Below are 24329 nucleotides of genomic sequence, written 5' to 3'. Positions count from 1 at the left end.
ATATACTTGGATCACCTACTCCACTATACAACAGCCCAGACTTTAAAATCAGATGAAGATGCCTTCTTAACAGTGTTGCGTTTGCCAAATATATGGTTATGCTGCAACACATGAGAGAATGCTGTCAATAGCATCACCCTGATTATGGAATGCCCCCCTCGCATATTTGATTGGTGTCAACCCAAATGGGTTTTAGGAACCTTTTAAAGAAACATCTGTTCACTCAGGAATTTGGTTAAATTGGTTGGAAGTAGAGTACATTCACTGTTTTTGACTCTGAATTTGATTTATGATCGTTTTGTTGAGTTTTTAGATTTGTTTTTATTGTTGAGTACAGTAGTTCTCTTTGCTGTGACCCACACATGGTTTGATTTTAAAAGTGGCTCAGATAAATAAAATAAAATAGAAGCTGCTGGTGGAGTGTCCTTCCTTGAATTCTGAATACTGATTTTCTTTGACATGATGCAGCTCCTTTTCGGGAACTATTAAGACTGTGGGAAGACGTAGATCATGTTGACTTTGTTTTTTCCTGATTTCAGACCCTGAAACAGGAGAGGTTTCTTAAAAGGAAAATTGTCCTAGTAGTACTCTCTAACCAGCATCTGCAGGCTTCAGATCCTAGAAGATTACACTCTGCTGATAATACATATAAATTGGTAATTGCAGTTACTAGGAAGACTGAAAACTTTATTATAGTCTTACTCCTTCCCACGTAGGATTTGAAAAAAAAATTCCACCTCTTCTGACAGCATGCTGTTATACACAGAAATAATTATAAGTAATCGCTACTGAAGTCTGTGACTAAAGGTACTTAGGATACCACTGCTGGTAAGGAAATAGCTCCATAACATCAACGGTATTATATGTAAGAGAACATATTCATAACCTACACTTGTGATTATTGTACTACAGTGCTTCAGATGGTGTTGAAATAAAATCTGCTGCTAAACAACTCTGAAAAGGCATATACTGCTAAAAAAATAGTACTAGTGCTGTCTGACCATTTTCCTTAGCACTGCTGTTGTGTGTAAGCTGTCTATCAGAGTCTGCTTTTCACCTCAGCATTTCATCTGAATCTGCTGTTAGCTTTCTTGGTGTTTCTTTTGCTCGTCTCCCCAGAACTGATGACCAAATAAATTAACTCCATCAATAAAAAGACTTCTGCTTCAACACTGACCGTTGGTGGTTTGGAAAGGGCAGCTGAAATAACAGCTGGCTTAGTGCAGCCAGTTGTCTTACTGTCTTTGCAAGCACAGGGCAAAAAGTATTTTGGCGTGCTAGCTGTGCTGTTTGGAAGCCTTTCAAGATCAGGAGTTAGAAACAGCTTCTGCAGTCAAACAGTTTCCTGGGAGTAAGAAATCAGGACTGGGTTAAAGAATATGCTAAAATGGATTTTAAAAAGCTTAATTGTGGAAAAGTAATTTGATCATAGCATCAGTCTGTTAAGAAGGAGACTCAAAATTGAAAGATTGGCATCTTCTTTTTTGTACTCTTTGTTGTCATTTTAAGAGTTTCAAAATGCTTTTGCAATCCCCGTATTTCACATACCTCATGCTTACACTGAGAAGTGCAAAGCATTTTTTCCTTGTGATTAGGTCTTCCTTTTAAGCCCCTCATAATGAGTAAATAAACATACAATTTATTTTTAAAAAAGGAATAACTTGGGAACTACCACCACAGATACTCTGGCAAGACATAAAGAAAGCTGCTTAATCTTGAAAAGATTTTTTGAAAGATTAATGGCCCTATCTCCTTCCTGGTCCATTCTACAAGTCAGTGGGAGATTTGGCAGATTCTGCTTCTGCCGTCATAGTAATAGCAGAAGCAGCACCTGTCAAACTTTTCTCTGCCCACCTTCCTCCCAGCCTTTTGGCTGCAATCAAATAGTAATCATTCCTACTACCCAAAGATCTATTTTATGACACTCATTGCTTGCTAAATTAACTCTTGTCTTTTTGTAGCCCTCTGTGTACGTATTGATTTACTCTGCAAGTGACACTCCTGTCTTCCGAATCTTTTGAAGATTACATGTGTTTTGGATTTCTTCTATACTATTTGGCATAGTGGTTAAGGTGCTGGACTACAACCTGGGAGACCAGGGTTCGAATCCCCACACAGCCATGAAACTCACTGGGTGACCTTGGGCCAGTCACTGCCTCTCAGCCTCATGAAAACCCTATCCATAGGGTCGCCATAAGTCAGAATTGACTTGAAGGCAGTACACTTACTTTACTTATTTGGAAAAGTGAGTGGAATTGCTATTAGTGACTGGCTTCCAAGAATACTCTCCTACTGTGCTGCTTATGGCAAGCGGGGCAGGGGGAGCAACGTAAAAGGCAGGTTTTTTTTAAAGTGGAACAAATTTGTGTGCACGAGGTTTTCCAGCACTCCTGGTTTTAGAACGGCACACACTACTAGAGCTGCCGCCTTACTTTCCAGATCATGCTCTGACATGATCCTTCTGCTGAGTTCAGTACAGAAAGGGAATGGTGATGCATAAGTCTGTTAGCAGTGCAGTAGGCTAGGCAAGGTTGAAGCAAGTTGTTGCAATGTCAAAATGAAATTGCATAGTGCTAAAACGCCTTGTAAAAAATAAAATCAAAAGATTTTTAGACCTGAAAGTCTAATGTTTCATACAACCAGTATGCATGCTGTTGTAAATTTTGCCCTCTTAATTACTGGGAAAGAGTGAATGTGAAAGTGGCTAGAGACTTTTTTAAAAAAAGTCTTACAGAACAATTCTATATGTGTCTACTCAGAAGTAAACCTCAAAGTTCAATACAGCTTACTCCTAATTAAGTTGGTATAGGATTGCAGCCCCAGCATTCTTTAATGGCTGGGAAAGTCTTCCTGATGGCCTTCAATCTTTTTCTAAGCCTCTGGAAGACAACACCATCCAGCTTAGAGGGAAGGCGGATAAACAGTAAGGAGCCAGTTTAGCTGTTTGAATTTGATAAGACTCAACGGTGCAGCCATTGTGGGGCTGAAACAGAGGCTCTGTGGAAATCTGATGCAAGACCAGAATTTTGCTCCCTGTTTTTAGAAGTCTCTTTACTTCCAGTTTTATATTTGTAAATAATACAAAGATGCAATTTTGTCTATGATGCCAACTTACACATTTCCAAAAAAAGAAGGGCAGGAGAGAATGCATCACCAAAAAAGAGGGTACAAATTTCCATAAAATTTTGTGTGCATGTGTGTGTGTAATATATGTGCAAATTTAAATAGAATGTTTTATTTAGAAAATTTGTATAACACTTTAACATAAAAAATATATCTACGTGGTGGGCAATACAATAAAACATAACATAAGAACATTAATATGTCTCACCATGGTGCGGCAGACTGTGACTAGGTGGCCTGTGTCCCTGCTCAGGCTGCTGTCCAGAGGCTAACTGTGGAGGGCCAACTTCTCCCTTCTTACCTTTATCTTTAAACTAGACTTGAGCTAAACAGCCTTTCAAATAAAGGACTCCCTCTGTAAATTGGGCATGTGATCACCCTACACAAGACTCAAGACCCTCAAGCAACCTATACAAAATTGGAAATACGCCACTTTTGTACTATTCTTCCCTCCCCACCATTTCTCCTGTTACAGCCTCTGGATCTCACAGCCTCTCTTCTTCATGCCAACTGCTTAGTCCTTTTCTCCAACCTCTTCTGTGGCTTGTTTCTTCCTTTCACACCTGGCTGCTCATTTGCCCAAGGGGATCTTGTCCCCTTGCCTGTTCAGTCCATCTTTGCTTGCCTGTGCTAGCCCCCTCTCCATTGTCTGCAAGTGCTGCTGATCAACAGAAGAGGCAAGGGCCAAGGCAGCACTGGGGCGTAGGATATTCCTCCCCTGTTCCTGTAGGAGAAGGGATCCCCTTACAAAAGTACCCTAGGCAGCCATTATAGGTCAAGTCTACCCATGGGTCTACTTTCAGGAGAATGAACCCATTCAGACAGTACACGTTTCCCACCCCGCATCAAAGCTTCTTTCTAACACAACAGTATTGCACTGTGGGACAAATATCTTACGAAAATGCTGCCAGGGACAAATATTTTGATGGCTGAGGTGGAAAATCCAAAATGTGTCCTCTTCTTCTGTCACCCCATCTCCTTGTGGAAAAAACAATGCATTTAATAACACTTGCTGTGACATTCTCTTAGATGCACCAGTAAAGACAGATATCAGTCAGAGGGTAGTTTCAGGTAGTCATCATGGTCCTGTTTGTGGTAGCTGTTTCACATGCAGCCCCCCTCCTCCTAAGGCTCGACCCTCCTACATAAACCACCCCAGGGGTTTCCCACCATAACATAAAAAACGTCTTACAGGGACATCACCATATTTCCCTCTTTTTTATACTAATACTAATTGTTGATAACAAACAACAGTGCACTAAGGTAATATCAACACTTAACAACTTTCAGTTTGTCTGTCTGGCTTTCTCATACCTCTCTTGGACCTCCATAATTGTATTCCAGGTTCTGGTGCCTGTTTTCTCTTACTGTTACTGTTTTTCTTACTATTTGCTGGGGCTTGGGGAGTTGTTTCCCTGCCTTCCATCCCTTTTGTGGATTCAAGTGCTCATTCTGTGCTTCGTGGTAGGGGTTTCCTACAGTAGTTTCCGAGTGACCCTTTGGAATTGGTAGATTCATTCTGTTCCATCTAAAGGCGGGTCCCTGTGGTGTGATCTCTTGATACGATCTTGGAGCCACTTGGTGGGACACTGGAGCTTTCTGTTCCCACATGTGCCATTCGAAATCAACACATCATTTTCCTGAAGGGGTGGCAAGTCTTTAGCATCCTCATCATAATAGCATTTTTGCTTGGCTTTCCACAGATTTTGTGTGTGTGTGTGTGTGTGTGTGTGTGTGTAGATGTAACATTATTCATTGACCTCACGGTGCAGTAGCTGTGGCAGTCTTGTGATGAGTTTTCTGTTGAACGGCAGCTCTGCTAGGGATAGACCATGTTGCATAGTTCCTAGCAGGGCTGTGGAGTCGGTACGCCAGACCTTCAACTCCAACTCCTCTATTTTTCTACTGTCCAACTCCGATTCCTTCATAAATGGCAAATGTATATTAGCTAGTAATAACACATTTACTGTAGTAAAATGGTAGCACAAGGCATTTCATCACCACCACGTGAATCCAGAGCTTGGAAAAGTTACTTTTTTGAACTACAACTTCCACTAGCCCAATCCCTGGGGCTGATGGGAGTTGTACTTTAAAAAAGTAACTTTTCCAAGCTCTGGATTCACGTGGTGGTGATGAAATGCCTTGTGCTACCATTTTACTACAGTAAATTTGTTATTACTAGTTAATATACATTTGCCATTTATGAAGGAGTCGGAGTCGGTACATTTTTTCCGACTCTACCCAAAATTGCTTCTTACTCCACGACTCCGGCTCCACAGCCCTGGTTCCTAGTCCTATAATTAAGAAGTGCCAAATAAGGATCACCATTTAAGTCCATAGCTTTCCTTAGTAATCTTTTCACTATCTGTGCACCATTTTCAACATGGTCATTGGATTATGGATACTCTGGACTGGATGTTTTGTGAAGAAACCCATATAGCTTTGCAAATCCAGAACTTGTGGCAATCAGATGTATGTGCATTATCTGTTAGTACTACTCTAGGTGTGCCATGGCATGAGAAGACTGATTGAACATGTGTGATTATTTGAGTGGCTGTCATGTTGTCCAATTGAGCTATTTTAGGGTAGTTGGAAAAATAGTCCATTATAAGCAGGTAGTTCTTTCATGCTAGCTCAAATAAGTCAATGCCTACCTGTGGCTGTGGATGCAGGGGCTCCTCCAATAACATCATAGGTTATTTCGTCTGAGCTGACCTACATGTCTAACATATTGGGCCAGCTTTCACTCTTCTTTCTGTGTTCGTATTCATGTTTGGCTAGCATAGAGCATCCCATGCCCTCCATTTGCATTTTTCTATACCCAAGTGGCCTTCCTACATATCTTCCTGTAAAGCTTTGGGTACAATCAGTCTTGTCCCTTTGAACAAGATGCCATTTCATACTGAGAACTCTTCCTTGAATTATGGGTTTGATATGTGATTATTTGGCCGGCCCAACCCAATTACCTTTTCCGGGGTTTCATCTGGACCTGTAGCGTGGGCAAATATTGACTACATCTTTTCTGAAACTGTTACCAGTCTTTTGATCAGATTTACATGTGTTGAGTCTATGTATGGTATTGACATCTCATAAGCTTTGGGCAAGGCATCTGCTATCAGTCACTCTTTCCCAGGCTTGTAGGCATTGAGGAGATCATACAGGTGCAGCTGAAAAAATAAACTTTACAACCATGGAGGCATGTCTGCTAATTCCTTTAGAGTAATGGAAACTAGGGGGTTGTGATCAGTTTCTGCCAAAATCAGCCTCCCGTAAATGAAGATGTGGAATTTTTTGCATCCGTACACTGGAGCCAGGGTTTCTTTTTCTATTTGTGCATATAGATATTCAGTGTTGGTAAGTACCCTGGAGGTATAAGCTACCAGTTTCCACACCTCCCCATGTTACTGTAATAAAACGACACCTATAGCATCCTTAGAGGCATCTGCAGGGAGCACAGTTACTCTCTTGTGGTCATAGTAGCTAAGAACAGGAGCTTTTTTATCACTTGTAGCCGTGTTATGTGGTCAGTTTGAAATTCAGTGTTGTGATTGTCTTCCCACATCTATTGGGTATCTTTTTTTGAAAAAGTTCCGGCATACTTGTTCTTATCTGCTAAAGTAAGAATGAATTTTCCTATAAAGTTAACCATTTCCAGATTTTTTTGTAATCCTTCCTTGTCCTTTGGGGGTGGCATATTAGTGATAGTCTTAATCCTTGGGGAATCAGCTTGCATACCTTGGTCAATTAGCTTTCTCCCTATATACGTTACCTCTTGGACCCAAAACTTGCATTTTTGTTTTAATGTTAGCCTAGTTGCTCTGGCTCTTCCTAGTGCCTTTTTTAGTCTCATATCATGCTCTTTGATGTTTTTGCCCCATATCAGTATGTCATCAGTGTACACACCATGCTTCCTCCAAATATTTGTTGAATTTTTCTGTGAAATACTTGACTAGCAGAGCATAAGCCAAATGGAAATCTCTTAAAGCAGTACCTGGGTTAAAAGTACATAGCTTTGAGGGGCAGGGAACCTTCTTGGCTCCAAGGGCCAGATAAAGGTAAAGACTCTGTGGGCCAACTTTCACAGGTGGGTGGGGCAAGCCATCTGTCAGTCACGTGACATCATTCTGATGTCCCTCCCACCTGTCAAAATCCCTTGCCCTATGCAAGTCTCCCTGCACTTTTCCTTTCCATCCCTGATGTCGGAGGTGGAAAGAGGAAGCAAAGGGATTCTTGCAAATTCCTCACCTAGTGTCCTCACCAGGTGTCTATGGTCATCTGGCAGAACCCTACAGATACATGTACAGTGGAGAAATCTGGCATCTTCTATATCCCCAAAGAGGTCATTCCTTGTGGGAATGGAAAAATATTTTTATATAATTGTTCATGCTTGAGGCATAGCCTCAGGGAGCCGTCTTTTTTACTGCATAGTTTCTGAAGAATGCAACCAGGATGTAGGCTGTTCTACTTTTTCAGCAATGTCCAGTGCAGTTAATCTGTATATCTCCTCCTTCAGCCTTTTTCTAAAGGCTAGGGATACATTTCTTGAGGATGAATGGTAGGTTTATTGGGTTCTAGTAACTGTATTTTGTGCTCAGTGTAGATTACCATGCCTTCATAAACATCAACAAATTCATCCTTTTACCGTACCTGAAATATTTTTTTCTCTGCTGTTCATCCTCTTATTCAGGTCTCTGCATGGTTTTAATTACATGATGGGCATTAGTGACATTAGTACTGTTCAAAACTGTATATATATGGCATTGCCTTTGTGTGTAATTACTAGCTCACACATGCCCTTGGTTGGAATGGGTCCCCCATTATAAGTCTTTAGGTTAATATTCTTATATTCTAAAAAGATGGGACATACATTTTGTTAAGAACAGGTTCAGGTGTAATATTAACTTGTCTCCCTCTGTCTAACTTAAAGGTTACCATGAGTCCAGTGATGTCAAGGAAAATGATCCAGTCTCATGATGTATCTTCCTCTTGTATCATGCCAATATAGAAGTCTTAACCACCCTCAACACTGCATTCATTCCCTTCAGGCGGTGTATGCACCCTTTGTTATGCTGCATATGATGTCCTTAATTGCAGGCCCTTGCAAAGTGGTGCAGCCTCTTGCATATGTTGCAACATTTTCCATATGCCATGCACTGCATAGGTTCATGAACACAGCCACATATGGTGCACAGTTTCTTGTTTTCTTCCTTATTGTGTCTTGGTGCAGTTGCTTGCTTGCTTCCATCTGGAGCTTTCAGTTTTATTTGCATTCTGCATTGCCTTGCGTGGCTGTAATTTAAGAATTCCTAGGACTTCTGTTAAGTCCTAACCGCCTTGCAATGTTTGTATTCTCTGCTCTGTTACTTCAGCTGTTTTGCAAATTCTGAGGGACTTTTCTAATGCAGCTTCACGATCTTCTAGCAGTCTTTTCTTGGTGCTGTTGGCTTTGATTTCAATTACTAGCTGCTCACTTACGCAGGACTCAGTTAACTCTCCATAACTGCATGTTTTGCTTAGCCTGAAATCAGCCACAAAAGCAAAACTAAACTTTCTTTCTTTCTTTCTTTCTTTCGAATCTATAATATTTATTTATTTATTTATTTATATAATATTTATACCCCGCCCTACTTCCGGAGAACTCAGGGCAGTTTACAATTAAGAACCATAAACAATTAAAACAGTAATCATACAGATTAAGACGTTTAAAATGATTAAAAATCAAGAGAAAATAAAAATATTCGTCAATTTCAGTTAAAAGCTCGTCTAAATAAAACAGTCTTCACCTGGGCACGAAAAGACAAAAGCGAAGGGGCCAATCGAACCTCACTGGGGAGGGAGTTCCACAATCTGGGGGCAGCCAGCGAAAAGGCCCTATTCTGTGTTTTCGCAAGAAGAACTTGCAGAAAAGATGGAATAGTGAGTAAGGTCTCCAAAGGTATCACTGCTTTTAGGAAAGCAGCATTCATCAAACTTTTCCTGCACAATCTTTTAGTTAGGTTTTTCAGTGGCAGAAACTTGTAAACCGCTGTATAGATCCATTACTTCTTTGCCTGCTACATTGAAAGAGAGAGTGTGCTATCTTCTGTGCATCTTCCATTTCTGTTTTTCCACCAGCCATCAGACAGAGGCCAAAGTCTTAAAATACCCTTTGGCATTTCCTCTCATTAAATATTCGTTAGGCGCCATCTCTGTTGTATTTTCTGCACCTACTTGAAGGACTTGCTCTTCCAACAAGCCTATACTTTATTAGGGTTATTACAATAAAACAGTACAGTCCCTTATTCCCTCCCCCTGTGCCCTCCCAAATCCACTGCCCCCTCACCCTCATGCCCCTCTTTTTTTTTGTTACAACATTTCTGATGTTCAGTTGTTGGTGTGTCATACAGTGTTCAGGCTCACATGGAGATCTCTCCCAGATGGAGATCTCTACCGTGGGATGTTCTATCAGATGAACCAGTAAAGACAGACACTGGATTTTTTTGATATAATGTTGTTTCACTTATTTAACACTCAGGGGATGTAGAATCTTAGAATAGTAGTACCTCCCTAGGAAATTGGTTCCATTGTTGTACCGCTCTAACAGTCAGGAATTATTTCCTGATGTTCAGCCGAAACTTGGCTTCCTGTAACTTGAGCCCATTATTCCGTGTCCTACACTCTGAGATGATCAAGAAGAGATCCTGGCCTTCCTCTGTGTGACAACCTTTCAATTACTTGAAGAGTGCTATCATATCTCTCCCCTCAGTCTTCTCTTCTTAACGCTAAACATGCCCAGTTCTTTCAGTCTCTCTTCATAGGGCTTCATAGTCCCCTGATCATCCTTGTTGCCCTCCTCTGAAACTGTTCCAGTTTGTCTGCATCCTTCTTAAAGTGTGGTGTCCAGAACTGGACGCAGTACTCAAGATGAGGCCTAACCAGTGCTGAATAGAGGAGAACTAGTGCTTCACACAATTTGGAAACTGTACTTCCGTTAATGTAGCCCAAAACAGCATTTGCCTTTTTTGCAGTCACATCCCATTGTTGGTCCTTCGAAAGCATAGCAAACCTGTTAAAGCAAAGGTCACCAGCCTTTTTGTAAAGAGGACACATCTCAAATCTGAAAAAATGCTGGGAGCACCAATTCACAAAATGGCTGCCATGGGGGCATGGCATAACACAAAATAAGAGAGTAGTCATGGGGCAGCTTTTCCCATAATTGTATTTTCATACTAGAAAAGGCTTGAACTGGTGGATTTCTGCCTGTCATACAGCTGTTAATGACACAAGAACCCTGTTTTTCCACAATGCAAACCAACGCCTAGGCTGCCATGCTGTACTCAGCTTAACCTGGAAGTAAGCTCCATTAAATACAAAGAGAATTATTTCTAGGTTGACGTGTATACCATTGTACTGTAACTGTACAGTGAATTCTTAATTAGTCCCTGGTCTTTAGCTCTTGCAAAGCAGAAAACACACCTAACTCTCTTTGCAAAAGTTTCACCTTTGTCCTTGTGAGGGTGGGATTCTTTAACATTCACCCACACTTAATGTGCAGTAGTATTTGCAGAAAAATAATTCCAAGCACTAGCTGATCGCAGGCGAACTCAGCACAGGCAAGATTCATCATGGCTGTGAGGGAAAAAGGAAGGGCAAACTATAGAGATTCCAAGGTCTAGGAAAAAAAAGTCAGAAACAGGACAAATGAGCTAAAAGAGAGGGCAAAACAGAGGGATTCCTGTTGCCTGGTGTCCAAACAACGCATTTATCAATCACAGCTCTGACTTCACTCAGTTGGCTAAAGACGCTAACAGGCAGGAGCAGCCTTTCACAGAAATCGCTTAGAAGGGTACCTGTGCATTGTTCCATAACCTTCCTTCGAGGAGGGCTAGAGACTTACTGTCTCATTTTGACATGTGTTAGAGCTGACTAGAGAAAAATGGCATGTCTGGTATATAAGCTGGAGGTATTTTTTGTGTTTTGTTCAGTAAGAAATGTTATGCGAAACTCAATACCATATGCTCTTTGCAACAGAAATTAGTGTCACTTGAATGCAGAAAAAAAGGGGCTACTCATAATCAATTATCTGGAAGCAACAACCCTACAGTAGCACATATTAAAGTGTATCTGGTCACCAGCCAAATAACTTCGAAAAAAACATTGTGTCCCGTTTTCTCCCTATTTCAATCATTCTAGGAGGAAGGGCAGGGTATAAATTTAATAAATAAATAAATAGTTGAACCCCTTTGAAAGCTGTTCCCCCCCGCTGACAGGATTTCCATATTTCAATACCACTTGGTAATGTTTGCTTAAAGAAATGATTGCCTGTGTGGGAAGACAAGGGTGTGTACATGCACTCATGTTGGGTTGGGGGTGGTTCCCATTCCTTTATGGCTCATAATACGCAGCCAGCAAAGCTGAGTTACAAAGGGTGGCGCTTCTCCTTGATGTGGGCAGGGCAGGAACATTTAAGCAATGCAGCCCCAGGGGCCCGTTTCAGGCATGTGCTCATTCTGCAAATTATTGTGACCTTTCTGGTTTTCTTGTTGGTGCCATCTGTGTAATTAAAGTCTGCTCCTCCCTGCATCATTTCAGCTGTCTCCTCTTTTCAGTGGGCAAAGGAACAAGTAAAAAAGGGCCTTAGAAAACTAGGAGCCATATTGGATCCACTGGATCCAGTTATTTTTCTATTAAAATACTTAGATGGTTCAGTAAAAAATGAACATAAAGGAATTATTTCTTATTTGTTGACAGCTGCAAGATTATTATATGCAGGCAAGTAGAGATTACAGATAATAAATGGATTGGGGGGAAATGGTGACTTGCTTTAATGGCAAAATTGATCCATTTTATGAGAACAAAAGGATAGACGGCAACAAAATATTTTTGGGGGAAAAACTTGAAACCCTCTTATTGAATATTGTAAAATGAATGCATTACTTCCAAAATCAAAGAGGAACTATAAATTATTTTGAATTATACTGTTCTGAAAAATAATATTTCTAATGGATTAGCTTAATAACGGTCCCTCCTTTAAATGTTAAGTTAATAAAGAAGCATAATTCCTGTCTCTGTGTTAGGAGTTTTAAGATATTAGAGTACTACATGTAAATGTGTGTATCTATCATAGTAATTAACACAGATGATATATTGATACAAAAAAAATAAAAGGGGAGACACATTTTAAGATTTACTAAGCTGCAAATGGAATTACCAAGCTTAGTTTTCAATACTTGTCCAAACAAATAATGCAATAAAGTTACCATTTTTAAAAAAGGGAAGGGAAAGAAAGACCTATGAGCAAAACTAGGTGGTGGTCAAACATCTGTGATTGGATCTCACAATTGTAGCTTAAAACACCTGCAGGGAACCCCCCTCCCTACCCCCCAGATCAGTCTGGTGCTGAGATGATAGGGAAGGAAAAGTTTATCATTTTTTCCTCCATCCTTTTCCTGATCTAAATAATATGTGATACCTATATGTGGCTGCTCTGGCAAGCGTGTAATTGTAGATCAGGAAAATGGGTGTGTGTGTATAAAGAAAGGGTAAAAAGAAAACTTCCCCTAGTGCTGCAGCCCCACCCAATCCCTCCCCCCTAACCCACTGAGAGAGAGCTGCTTATAACTTTTTAAAAACACAGCTGTGTCCTCTAATTACAAGAAGCTGGATGGAAAGCAGTTTCAGTGTTTGAAGAGGCTTACAAGAAGCATTGTGGATGGGCAGTGTTGCTCAAACATTCAACAGCATTGGCGTTACATGAGAAAGGAGTTTTACTGATGTTTGTTAGAAGGCTGGAACTTTCACTGAACCAGTTTGGTGGTGAAAAATTGCAACAGGCAGAATGAAAAGCAGGTTAAAAGCAGCTTTGTAATTTTCCGACACTACAATACATAGTCCTGAGATCTATGGCCTAGAGCTGAAAGCAAAGGTGTCCCTGGGGTCAGGTCTGTCAAAATACAGAGAGACTGTGAAAATTGTTCCCAATTTATGCGATTTTTATTAACTACATTTTTTTTTTAAAAAATCATGTTTTTCCTATTTCTTTTTCCAGTATCCAGTGTGCTGCTTTAATCGTTTTGGAAAATTACTACAGAGACTTTGCTGTCTATAACCCAATGTTGTTAACAGCTTCCAAAGCACGTGCAGCAAAGCACATGGCAGGCCTGAAGGTCTACAGTGTTGATGGTAGGTTGAGAGAGGGGAAACGGGTGGGAGTGTTTGGAAGCTGCTGCGTTTCCTTTTTTCTCTTTGCCGCCGTGTCTCGGACTAGAGGAAAGTCTGGAAGGCTCTGTTAGGATCCTGCACCTAGGGTTGAAGCATCTAGCTTATTTTTCACATGCTGAGAGATGTAATTGCGCGTTATGAGTAGGGATGGGTGAGAATTTCAATTCAGTTCGCATCCCAAGCAGAATTTGTCAAATTTGCAATTTCCAAAATAATATGAGAACCGAAACACAGCCATCCTTTGAAATTCACATTTATTAGAATTTTGGGATGCGGTTTGCCAACTAAACAACATTTACAAAAATGCATATATTAGGGGAAAGTGTGCATAAAAATGAGTGAAAATAACATGCAAAAAGGCATGAAATGATGAGAAATTGCTTTGCAAAAATTGTACCTTTGTCAAAACTGCCTACAAAAATGTGTTTATTTGGAGAAATTTGCACTAAAATGGTGGAGAGTTTTCATGAGGGTTTTTTTTTAAAAAAAAAATTGCAGATTCCTGCAGAAATGTAGAGAACTGAATGTAACATTGGAAAAATGAGAAACTGAGAGAACTGAGACAGACTTTCTATCCCTAGTTATGAGCCCCCCAAAGGCACACATACACACAGATACGTAGGGACAGAGGGAAATTATTATTATTATTAATTATTATTAATTATTGTTATTATTGTTATTATTGTTATTATTATCTTTATTTATACCCCGCCCTTTTTCCAAACTGGAACTCAAGGCGGCTTCCAGATAAAAGTAAGTGCATATCATTAAGAACATATAAACATGTAAAAATCAGCATTAAAACAGGATTAAACTATTAAGGTGTTAAAACCAATTATATACACTTAAAATACTGCAACCCAGTTTAAGAGCATACAAGTAAAACAATAACATACAGCACCCTCTTCAGTCACTACCCTTAAAGCCTTCAGTTCCAAAGGCCTGCCGGAAGAAAAAAGTCTTTAGCTGTCAGCGGAAGGACTGCACAGAGGAGGCCATTCTTGCCTCCCTAGGGAGGGAGTTCCAGAGCCTAGGGGCAGCCACCGAAAAGGCCCTGTCTCGTGTCCCCACCACTTGTGAAGGTGTTGGGATTGCGAGAAGGGTCTCTCCTGAAGATCTCAGGGTCCAGGCAGGTTCATATAGGGAGATGCGGTCTGACAGATAGCCTGGACCTAAGCCTTTATCAGGGCTTTTATGAGGAGTGAGACAGTATTGCTTTTCTCATTACTGTGGCTGTGTGACAGGAAAACTGCACCTGTTGAATTTTTCAGTCACCCAGGAGTCTGTCGAAAAGGTAGTGTAATCTGATCCTTAACTTGGCACCAGAGGGAAGGTCTCTTTCAGAAAAGAACTCACAACCCCTAATTAAAATAAGGAGTTATAATAATGGGCGCAAATTACAGGAAGCCAGATTTCGGCTGAACATCAGGAAAAACCTCCTAACTGTTAGAGCGGTACGACAGTGGAACCAATTACCTAGGGAGGGGGTGGGATCTCCAACACTCGAAGCATTCGAGAGGCAGCTGGACAGCCACCTGTCAGGTATGCTTTAACTTGGATTCCTACATTGAACAGGGGGTTGGACTTGATGGCCTTATAGTCCCCTTCCAACTCTTCTGTGCTTCTGTGAACAGGGGGCCTAGAAATGTACATAGCTACAACTGCTCTAGAATTTGAGGAATTCTTGTACCAGCCTCTCTCCTCCTCTCCCACACCTCTCAAATATTTAGTTGCAAAATAAAACATTAGCTCTTCCAGGTAAATGCTTGGCACAGAAGTGGAGAGAACTGGGAATTCCAGTGTTCTGTGCCTCCTGTCCCAGTAGCCCCTTCATGTGTTGCTCACATGAGAGGACATCACACAACTGCTACAGAGCAGGGCTGTGTGTGCTGCCAGGTGCCACCGGTAGATGTCCACATGTCAACATAGTCATCTGCAGGGAAGAAGCCTATGAATAAGCAGCTGCTCTCACATAAGCGTCCATCTGCAGACCATCGCATTAATGCATGGACATCTGTAGGTAAGACTAGACATCATGCACAGGGCCAGAGGCAAGGTACCACTCCCCCAATAATCATGTGATGCTCCTGTGACATAAGTAATGTATGGAGAGGTTTTCTCTGTCTTTTTATGACAACCAAAAGTGCTAAAAAGCTCAGAGTCCAAAACACAAATCTACAATATAAAAGACATAGGATTTATGCTGGCAAGCAGCAAGATCGACGAGTGCCAAATATTGGAAATCACTGGACAGTTTAACACTGCAAAACTGGCAAAAGAAACGATGGGAAATCACTCTATTAGAGAAGTTAACACAGAATATAAGAATGACAGAGGGAAAAAAGAACAGAAAGGACTCTTTTGAAGTGGATTGGTGGCCTTTTATCTCGTCTGCTACATCAGACGCTAGTTTGGGACCAGTGCCCTACCCTTTCAGATCGTTGTGGATATCTTAAGAATGGAAGTTTCTCAGAGAAGAAAACTACAAAATAAAATCTTGAAAGTTCATAGTCATTAAGGGAAAGGGAGGGAAGGAGGGGTGATAGGGGTTGGGGAAAGGGAGAGAAAGGGCTTTTTGTATTGTAACTAAATACATGTTAATGCAAAATGGAAATAAAAATAAATTAAAAAAAAACATTTTTGTGTAGGCAAGCTGAGCTCATCCAGGCACGTCAAATGCTGACATGTATTTTACTCTCTTTTTGCTTATTATTTTAATGTTTTTAAGTACCTGTTTTTAGCTGTGTTTATTGATCATTTTAATGTTTGTTATTTTGTATTACAATCAAGCGGTATATAAATGTGGTGAAATAATTAAAAAAAAGCTCAGAGTCACCAGACCACTTAACTGAATGGCATGCATCTTTTCTCCTCCCCTTGACCCTAATATTCACCTCCATGATACTGTAAGCCAATCGGGGAAAGCTCTGGCTCTCCAGGTGCTGTTAGACTAACAACACCCATCATCCCTAAGCATTGGCCACGTTGGCTGAATTTGATGCTAGTTGAGTCCAACAACATCTGGAGGGCACCACATTGGCTACCCCTGCTATAAGGTGTTCCTATAGAAAATTTAAATCTCTCTAAAGGTGCTGGTGAACTTCTCCACGCTTGACTGTGGTGAAGAATTTCAGGGCTCCATTAAAGCTTGCTTTAGAGAAGTGAGCTTTCAAATTCTCTTAAGTTCTCCAGCTCAGCTCAGCTCAAAATCTGAATTAAAAGTCCCTGCTTTTATGTTGCCCCCACTGGCCCTGCCAACCCACTGGTCCCAAACACCCTCCCCCTTTCCTGGCAAGTCGTGGTGAAAACAGCAGGTACAAGGCAAAGGATCTCCCTTCCCCACTTGTGTGAGCTAGGTGCAAAGCCCAGGGACTCATAGGAGATGTTGCTCTCCAAAGCAAGCTTGGGAGACTCGCCCATCTTTCATTCTCCTCTCTTGCCTTTTGTTTTGCTTTCTGGTTTTGTGTTTTTCCAATGCAGCCACAGACTTAATTTCTAGACCTGCACAGTTAGCCCAACATCCGGATCCATTGGACTAGGTGGGGCTAACCTGCAGGCCACATGCAGCATCGCCCTCAAGCAATTTCTGGTGGCCCCCCAAGGCCACAAACAGCTTGGTTGCTTTTCTGTTTTGTCAAGCAGCAAGGGATGCTATGGAACCCTATCATTGCATTGGTGTGGGCAGAGAGGTTTCAACCTCTCAGTCCAGACCAGCACAATGATGGGGATGTGTGGATGTATGTCTCCATGTCCTCTCTCCACTCTGCTGTGCGAGTATGTCTGCCTGCCTGCCTGCCTGCCTCCCATTTCTATGGCCCCCACCACTGCTGAGTGCAAGGGTGAGTGTGTGCCTGCCTGGGTATAATGTGTGGTGAGTTTGTGCTGGCCACATCCACCACTGACATCCCAACGACCTCGGAAGGGTAGTCAACTGTCAACAGGCTCTTTGTGTGAACAAAGTGAGCCGTCCCTGCTTTAGTGTTTCCCTCTCTGGAGTGAAAATGAGACCTGCCGATAGAAAACAGTAGAGGCATCCAGGACTTTAGCATAGCTGTGATTGGGCAGCAACATGTTTCTCCCTCTCCCTTCCACCCTCCCCCAACATAAGCACAGCAGCTACTGCCTTTAGCCTTCAACATGAACCCCTGATGTATCTTCTCCAGATTGTGAGATGAATTAATTTCTTATATTTTCCCCCTCAACTTGCTACTGATCATGGAAGCCTACAAGGCTATTTTGTCCTTTAAAAAAAATACTATTATTTTAATGTACACCATGTTTAGTTTTTATATACTTCTGCATCCCTAGGGAGCCTCCTGAGTACGTAGAAAACATTGTCTTATCTTTGCTTCCCAACTCATAGGCATTCAATGAACAAAGCTTGCTCTTAAAAGGGTTCTATCCGTCCCATCACCCTCCGACCCCCAATTGGGCGATGTAGAAGTTGCTTTTGTACTGGGAGCTTTCACATCTCCCCCTTTCCATAGACCCAATTTAAGATGAGAGCTAAACTAGACATGATGAGCCAGCCGTATTTAATATTCATGTACCAGCCTCGTTCACCTGTAAAGCAGGATGAGTGTCACATTTAACCTCAGAAGTGCACACAGGTGAGGGGAGCTGCGCTCACCACCATCTCACCTCCCTGTACTCGGGCACTTCAGTCACCTTTCTCCTCCTTTGGGTATCAGCTGGGCTGAAAGAAAAAGGAGATTGGGCAATGGCGTTGAAGTGGAGGCGAAATCAGCCGCTCACCTAATCTGTGTACCCCTTTTGATGTTGAATTTAAAACCCACCATCTATAAACAAACATAGTTTGACCCTATGATGGAAGATCATGGGGCCATGAGGCACTTGCTCTCTCTGTGTCTGTACTCCATTCCGAAGCAGCCGTCAGTGGGAGGCTTGCGGTGCTGAGAGGAGGAAAATGCTTTTGTTCTGCACAGGTTCACGGCCCATCAGTGGTTGTCCCCATGCCCATTCTCAGCCACTGTCCACAGTATCCCATCGGGACTATCAATTTCCCTTTATCCCCACAGACATTCTGCCTAGGATCTAACTGATGGTTGAATAAACAGCCTGCCAATCATAAAGGAGGGGAAAGAGGGTTTTCTGCTGTAAAATATGCAGCTAGAACAAAGTGTACGCATAGATTTTATGTAATTTTGTCTAGTTTGCATAGTTTTCATGCCTCAGAATTCTGGTATATAGCTCTAGAACTCCTGCTCTTAAGTGCGTAATTCTTGGTTTCGCTGTGCTGAGAACTGGGGGGTTTGTGTAGATTTGCATTCTTCTGTTGGGATCAAAAAAAGTGCCATGTTGATTTTAGCTTCTAGCTAATTTCACCTCAGGTAGGGAAAGGCCTAGGTGTGCCCTTATTTGGGGGGTGGTTAACATGGATGACTTGGGCACGTCCTGGGAAGAGTCTATAACCCTCCTCATGCTTTGCATACAGAGGATCCTGGGTTCAATCCCTGGCATTTCCACCTTTTTACCAAAAGGATTGCAAACAGCGGGGCTGACATAGTCTTGGAGAGCCACTGCAAGTTGAGTAGATGGCTAGAGGGACCCAGTGGATCTAACTCTGCATAGGGCATCTTCCTATGTTTTGCTTTTCTGGTAGGCACCATCTTGCTTTACAGTGACTTTTCCCCCCCCTAAAAAATATTTTACTGGTTTTAGAACTTTATTTTATTGTGTGTGGCAGTGCTTTTTTTGGTCTCTTGTCTCATGTCACTTGATTTTCTTATTTTCTGTCTTTGTTTTTTCCTTTTGAATCTCTCCCCTTCCTCCCATTTTTCCTGTCTTCTTTCCCACTCCCTTTCTTGTTGCTGAATTGCCATGTGTGTTCCAGCTGCCCTTGTGGCCAAACTGAGAATGCATTTAACAGATCGTATATATGTTCTCTATCTATGTGTATTCACTCAATTCTGGTTTTGTGTTTGTACATGATTCTGTTGAATTTGGTTATATGGGGCTTACATCTAGGCTTCATTTGCTCGTTACGTTTTGCTCTGCTGATTTGAGTATGTCAGAAAAACTGTCCTCTTACTTAACAGCCATACCTTAAGGAATATTTGGGGTGTGAATGCATTTCACTGCTTTTTGGAATAAGTATATAAAATGTAGTGTTAAGATGTTGGCCTTGATGGCAAGTTGACTGGCACAGATCGATTCTTCTTCTTTAAAGGCTTTCCATTCTTATCTTCAGTCTTTCTGTTCTCCTCCTTCAAGGGCCAGATAACAGTGCTCCTGGGCAGTCCAGGGCCATGATTGCTGCAGCAGCTCACCGCAGAGACTCCAGTCACAATGAGCTCTATTATGAAGAAGCAGACCATGAGCGAAGGGTCAGAAAACGTCGAGCAAGGTAAGAACTTTCTATAGGCCAACCACAGGAGATGACACAATTCTTCCTTAGTCGGGAATGGGGATGATACAGAGTTTCTGTGTACTCCCACCTATACCCATCCCAATAGAGAGGTGTTGCACCTTCAGCTGGTGAAGTGAAATGAGAGAGACAGAGACCTGAGTCAAACAAGATGAACTTATGCAAAAGCCATTGCAGGTTCAGAGAGGCAGCTGTGACTAGAGTGGAGTGCATGGCTCAGCACAGCTTGCTGGCCTGGGACATGACAACACCCACCTGAGTTTTCCAGCCTTAGGCAAAAAAGGACAGCTTTCCTTGCAGAGTGACATCATAGCTACTCCAGCTCATCTCCAGGATGTGTTCAATGGGGTGCCAGGAAAGAATGAAGGGACAGGGTACAGTTAAGGTTGGGCACATGGTGAGGGAGTCAGTTCCTAGTTGTAGTGGATAAAGTGGGACAGGTGTCCTCCTTCCCATGCTGTCTTCCCAAAGTGTTCAGATTTCCCTCAATATCAGTAGCCAGCCCAGCTAGGGGAGGGATTATTACAGCTTGCCATGTGCTTGAAAGCCCTCCTGCTTTTGCAGTCTGGTGCAAGCAGTAAAAGCAGGAAGTCTGTGGTGGCCCACCAGGGGCTAAATCCATAGTGGATGGGCTGTATTTGGCTTAGTGGATCACAACTTGCAGAGCTTGGAAAAGTTACTTTTTTTGAACTACAACTCCCATCAGCCCCAGCCAGCATGGCCACTGGATTGGGCTGATGGGAGTTGTAGTTCAAAAAAGTAACTTTTCCAAGCTCTGACACAAGTTAACATAAGTCTTACTTCTAGTAAATCCTACCCGCTTGTGACCTGCTCAGTGTCCCTTCCCACAACTATTCAACGGTTTCTACCAGCACCTCCAGCCTTGCCAAGAGCTCCTATGACATAAATGGCTGAAAGACTGGAGCTACGAATCAGAAAATCTCTTGTTCAGATCTCACATCTGCCTCTAACTAGGTGGCCTCAGGCTGTCTCTCTTAGCCCTCCACCCTAACTTGCTATATGGAGATGATAAAGGGTTTTATTACGATAATGCATATGCAGCAGTCTGAACATGAAGTATGATTATTACTAGGTGGAAGAGCTTTACTGTTCTTCAGCCACTTGTGAAAATCCATTGCAGTTCCTATGTATGGTTCACTCACAAAACACAGTCACCATGAATTTGGAATCCATCTCATCCACAGAGGCTCAGGAAATGAAATTGCCAAACTCAGATTCATTTAAACAAACTCAGTTCATTTAAGGGCTGGATCTGTCTGGAGATCTGTGCTATCCAGATAGCTGATGGCGGAATTATCTCCTGTTGCAAGAATATTTTTGTAACCATTTTGCATGTCCATTGAGAGAGCAGAAAAGGAGGAAAATGAAAAGGGTGAGGATTCCAGATAAGGAGGGTATTAGCAGAGGAGGCCAATCAGCTGAGGGTTTAGTGCTGCAGTTTGGGACCAAAGCGTTACGCTTCAATCTTAGTGCCACAGAAAAGTGGGATTGGGTGGATCCTGATTCTCTCAGCCACTGCTTAATACAACTCCCTGGCATCATGGAGCTGAGTCATTTGCTTTTTGGAAATATGCCATCATTGCAACCAGCGGGGTGAGAAGCCATTTCTCGTTTATGTCTCTGTTTATATAGTCAACCGGGGTGGCACTGATATTCCTTGTGGAGGTATGAAGCCAGAACCAACTCTTTTGCCAAGCTGACAATATGTCTAGAAGTATTTGTAGATGATTCAAATTTCCATTCTGAGTGACAACAGCAAGCAATTCCCGCAATCTTTTTCCAACTCTGGCGTCGATTCATTGTGTGAACTGGGATTCCATGTGATTGTGTATTTGTGTAAAGAGTCTGGTTCATACTGGAGGCTGTCTGTTGGGGTGGAGAGAGCTTGCACCAGTTGTCCACCAGGCTCTGTCAGTGCCAGGTTCTGCTGAATCTATTAGCTAGTAGCAGCTGACATCCCTTCTTAGACAGCCACTAGCTCCTTCTGCCCAGCAGTGTGCCCTGTTTGAGTATCTGTATTTTACTGACATCAGATAAAAAGCTTTCCAAGAGAGTTTGAATTCAGTCACTAAACAATTCGATTATGTGTCCAGGCAGAGCAGGTTTGAGCAGCAGCCAGACAATAGGAAATCCAGGCCGAATTGAAGAGAGTTCCTGAGGAGATCACTTGCAGCTTTATTTCCTGTCATCTGTACTTCCATATTCACATGTTGTCAGGCTGACAAAATTTATTTCCGGTTTCATTCTTTTGCATGAAATTTATCAGTGGAATTCATAGGGCTAAACTACACATAACATTAGTCACAGTTCTTAAAAAGCATGCATAAGACTGGCATTTTTATTTTGAAAGAAAGGCAGTTGTGCCATAATCCAATGCAATAGGAACCCTATGCCAGTTTCTCTCCAAAAACCCCAACCCTGGGCTGCTATTTGAAGATGCTGGTTACTGCAAACAGTGGGATTTTTTACAGGAAACTGGCACAGGGTCTGGATTGGGAGTCCGTGCAACTGCTTTTCTGTCAAAATAAAAGTGGCAGTGATGAACACATTTAAAGAAAAATGTAGTTTGGCTTTTAGTGATCTCAAGGCCAAAGTAGATGAGATGGAGATCCCTGATCAGATCTTGTGCCTGGCTTAAACTAATTCAAAAGAAGCTGCAGGGGTGGGAGGATTGGATCAGGGTGTTAGTACCTGGGGAGGGGGCTTCATTGCAAGTAATGGAAGGCAGTTTACGTCAGGAAAATGGTATGGGGAGAATGATCAAGTGCCCGCCCTCCCCCCAGTGTTGCTGTTGTAATCCAGTTTCCTTCACCCACAGCTGCTTTTCAAAGAAATTAAAAGAGATGGAGATCAATCCTGCACTTTTAACTATAATTAGGTGTACAAGAAATGGAGCTGTTTGTTTATTTAGTATCATCTATATGTAAGAATCTTTGCAAAGAATGAAATGACAAGATTTACAGCCTTCTTCCATTTAAATCTCCTGTCCTTTCTTCCCCCAGTTTCCTTGCAGCACCCAGCTATGGTTGCTTGCCAACCTTCTTTTGCATTTGCTAGGAACTGTCCTGAGTTTGTTTGCTCAGCTGCACAAAACCACAGGTGGTTAGCGAAAGTTCCTGCTCTGCAGATTAAGAGAGCTGAACATAGTCATTTGAGAAACCTGCTTGCAGGGCAGGAGAAAGGGACCATCCCAGCTGCTATCTTCTCCAATACAGACAACCTCTGTGGAAACCACGGACCTCATAATATGCAGTAGATTTAAGTGTTGCTAGATTATTTGCCTGGAATTTTCATGCCAGAGCCACAGTATTCTCAGTTTTTTCTTTGAACTCTTGTATTCAGGTAGGTAGGTAGAGAGAAACCCAATTGTATCCATGCTTGGCACTTGATCCTTATCTCTTGCACAGCAGTGGCACAGGGGAAGGACCATAGCTCGATGGTAGAGCCCATTGCCCCAGGTTTAATCCCCAGCATCCCAGTGGGAAAGATCTTTCTCTGTTAACTTGGACAGCTGCTCCCAGACAGTGTAGAGTAGACAACACTGAGCTAGATGTGCTCATGGTCTGTCTTGGTGCAAGGCCACTTCAACTCAAATACCTCAGGGATACAATTGCTGTGTTGCTTGGCATCTTACTGCAGGCAGAAACAACTCTCATGCCCAACGTAATTTAAAGGGGTCTGCTCTCTTCTGCACCCTTCAGGAGGAAGGGAAGTTGGTTACTTGAGCCAACCGAAATCAATGGGCCCTGGGTGTGCATAACTTTGCCATGTGATTGGTCTGTAAACTGGTGCAGAGGGAGCCTTTTTCTTCTCTCTCTCTCTCTCTCTCTCTCTCTGGAAGGCTATGGAGAGGACATGATTGGCTAAAATTAGGGATGAGGGAGACAGCAGGGCTTGTGGATTTCATTGAGGATCCCATATCTTTTGGCCGCTTCATTTAAGCATTGCTGTAAACCATCCCTAGTTAGGGCAACCACAGAGAACCTCCATCCGCCCACCATGGACACTCTCACTCATTGTGTTAGATGTTGCCAGTGCATTTAAATATACTGTTTATATATTTTGGATGAGATTAGATATCTGTATATATATTTTAAAAAAATACTTCTGTGGAGAGGGATCTCCTGTAATGTTGTGAATACTTCATTGTTGCAAAGCAAACTAAGCAATACTGCTTTAGTCCAACTAAATGTGAGCCCTGTTCTGGTTCCTTGGTATGTAGGCTTGTGGTAGCAGTTGAAGAAGCTTTCACCCACATTAAGCGTCTTCAGGCAGAGGAGCAGCAGAAAGCCCCAGGGGAAGTGATGGATCCCCGCGAGGCAGCTCAGGCCATCTTCCCATCCATGGCAAGAGTACTGCAGAAGTACCTCCGCACTACACGGCAGCAACACTACCATACCATGGAGAGCATCCTGCAACATCTGGCTTTCTGTGTTGCCAACAACATGACACCAAAGGTTTGAAATGAGTGCTACAACTGGGTGCACAATTCAGCTCTGAGAAGCTTGGTTTTCGTTTAAAGCAATTCTTAGGTTACGGAGTTATGCTTGGAAGTGTATAGACACATAATGTGGGCAGGCTTGCTAAATTCTTTTGT

General features: G+C 42.2%; 1 protein-coding gene across 8 annotated transcripts in view; it reads left to right on the top strand.

Annotated features, from left to right (window-relative positions):
- VANGL1 (VANGL planar cell polarity protein 1) overlaps positions 1 to 24329 on the top strand; it is a 91022-nt gene that overhangs the window by 30805 nt on the left and 35888 nt on the right. For all 8 annotated transcript variants that reach the window (XR_009764381.1, XM_061638921.1, XM_061638904.1 and 5 more), the window contains exons 5-7: positions 13151 to 13284; positions 19558 to 19690; positions 23955 to 24189. Coding sequence is in view for 7 of the 8 variants with exons in the window: in XM_061638921.1 (XP_061494905.1) it covers positions 13151 to 13284; positions 19558 to 19690; positions 23955 to 24189 (502 nt within the window). In the remaining variant the exon portion in view is untranslated. The remainder of the gene's footprint in view (positions 1 to 13150; positions 13285 to 19557; positions 19691 to 23954; positions 24190 to 24329) is intronic.

The sequence above is a fragment of the Rhineura floridana genome, chromosome 1, assembly GCF_030035675.1.
Source record: "Rhineura floridana isolate rRhiFlo1 chromosome 1, rRhiFlo1.hap2, whole genome shotgun sequence".
In the NCBI taxonomy this organism is placed as follows: domain Eukaryota; kingdom Metazoa; phylum Chordata; class Lepidosauria; order Squamata; family Rhineuridae; genus Rhineura; species Rhineura floridana.
The sequence above is the reverse complement of the archived record's forward strand: the minus strand, read 5'-3'. Positions and strand labels throughout refer to the sequence as shown.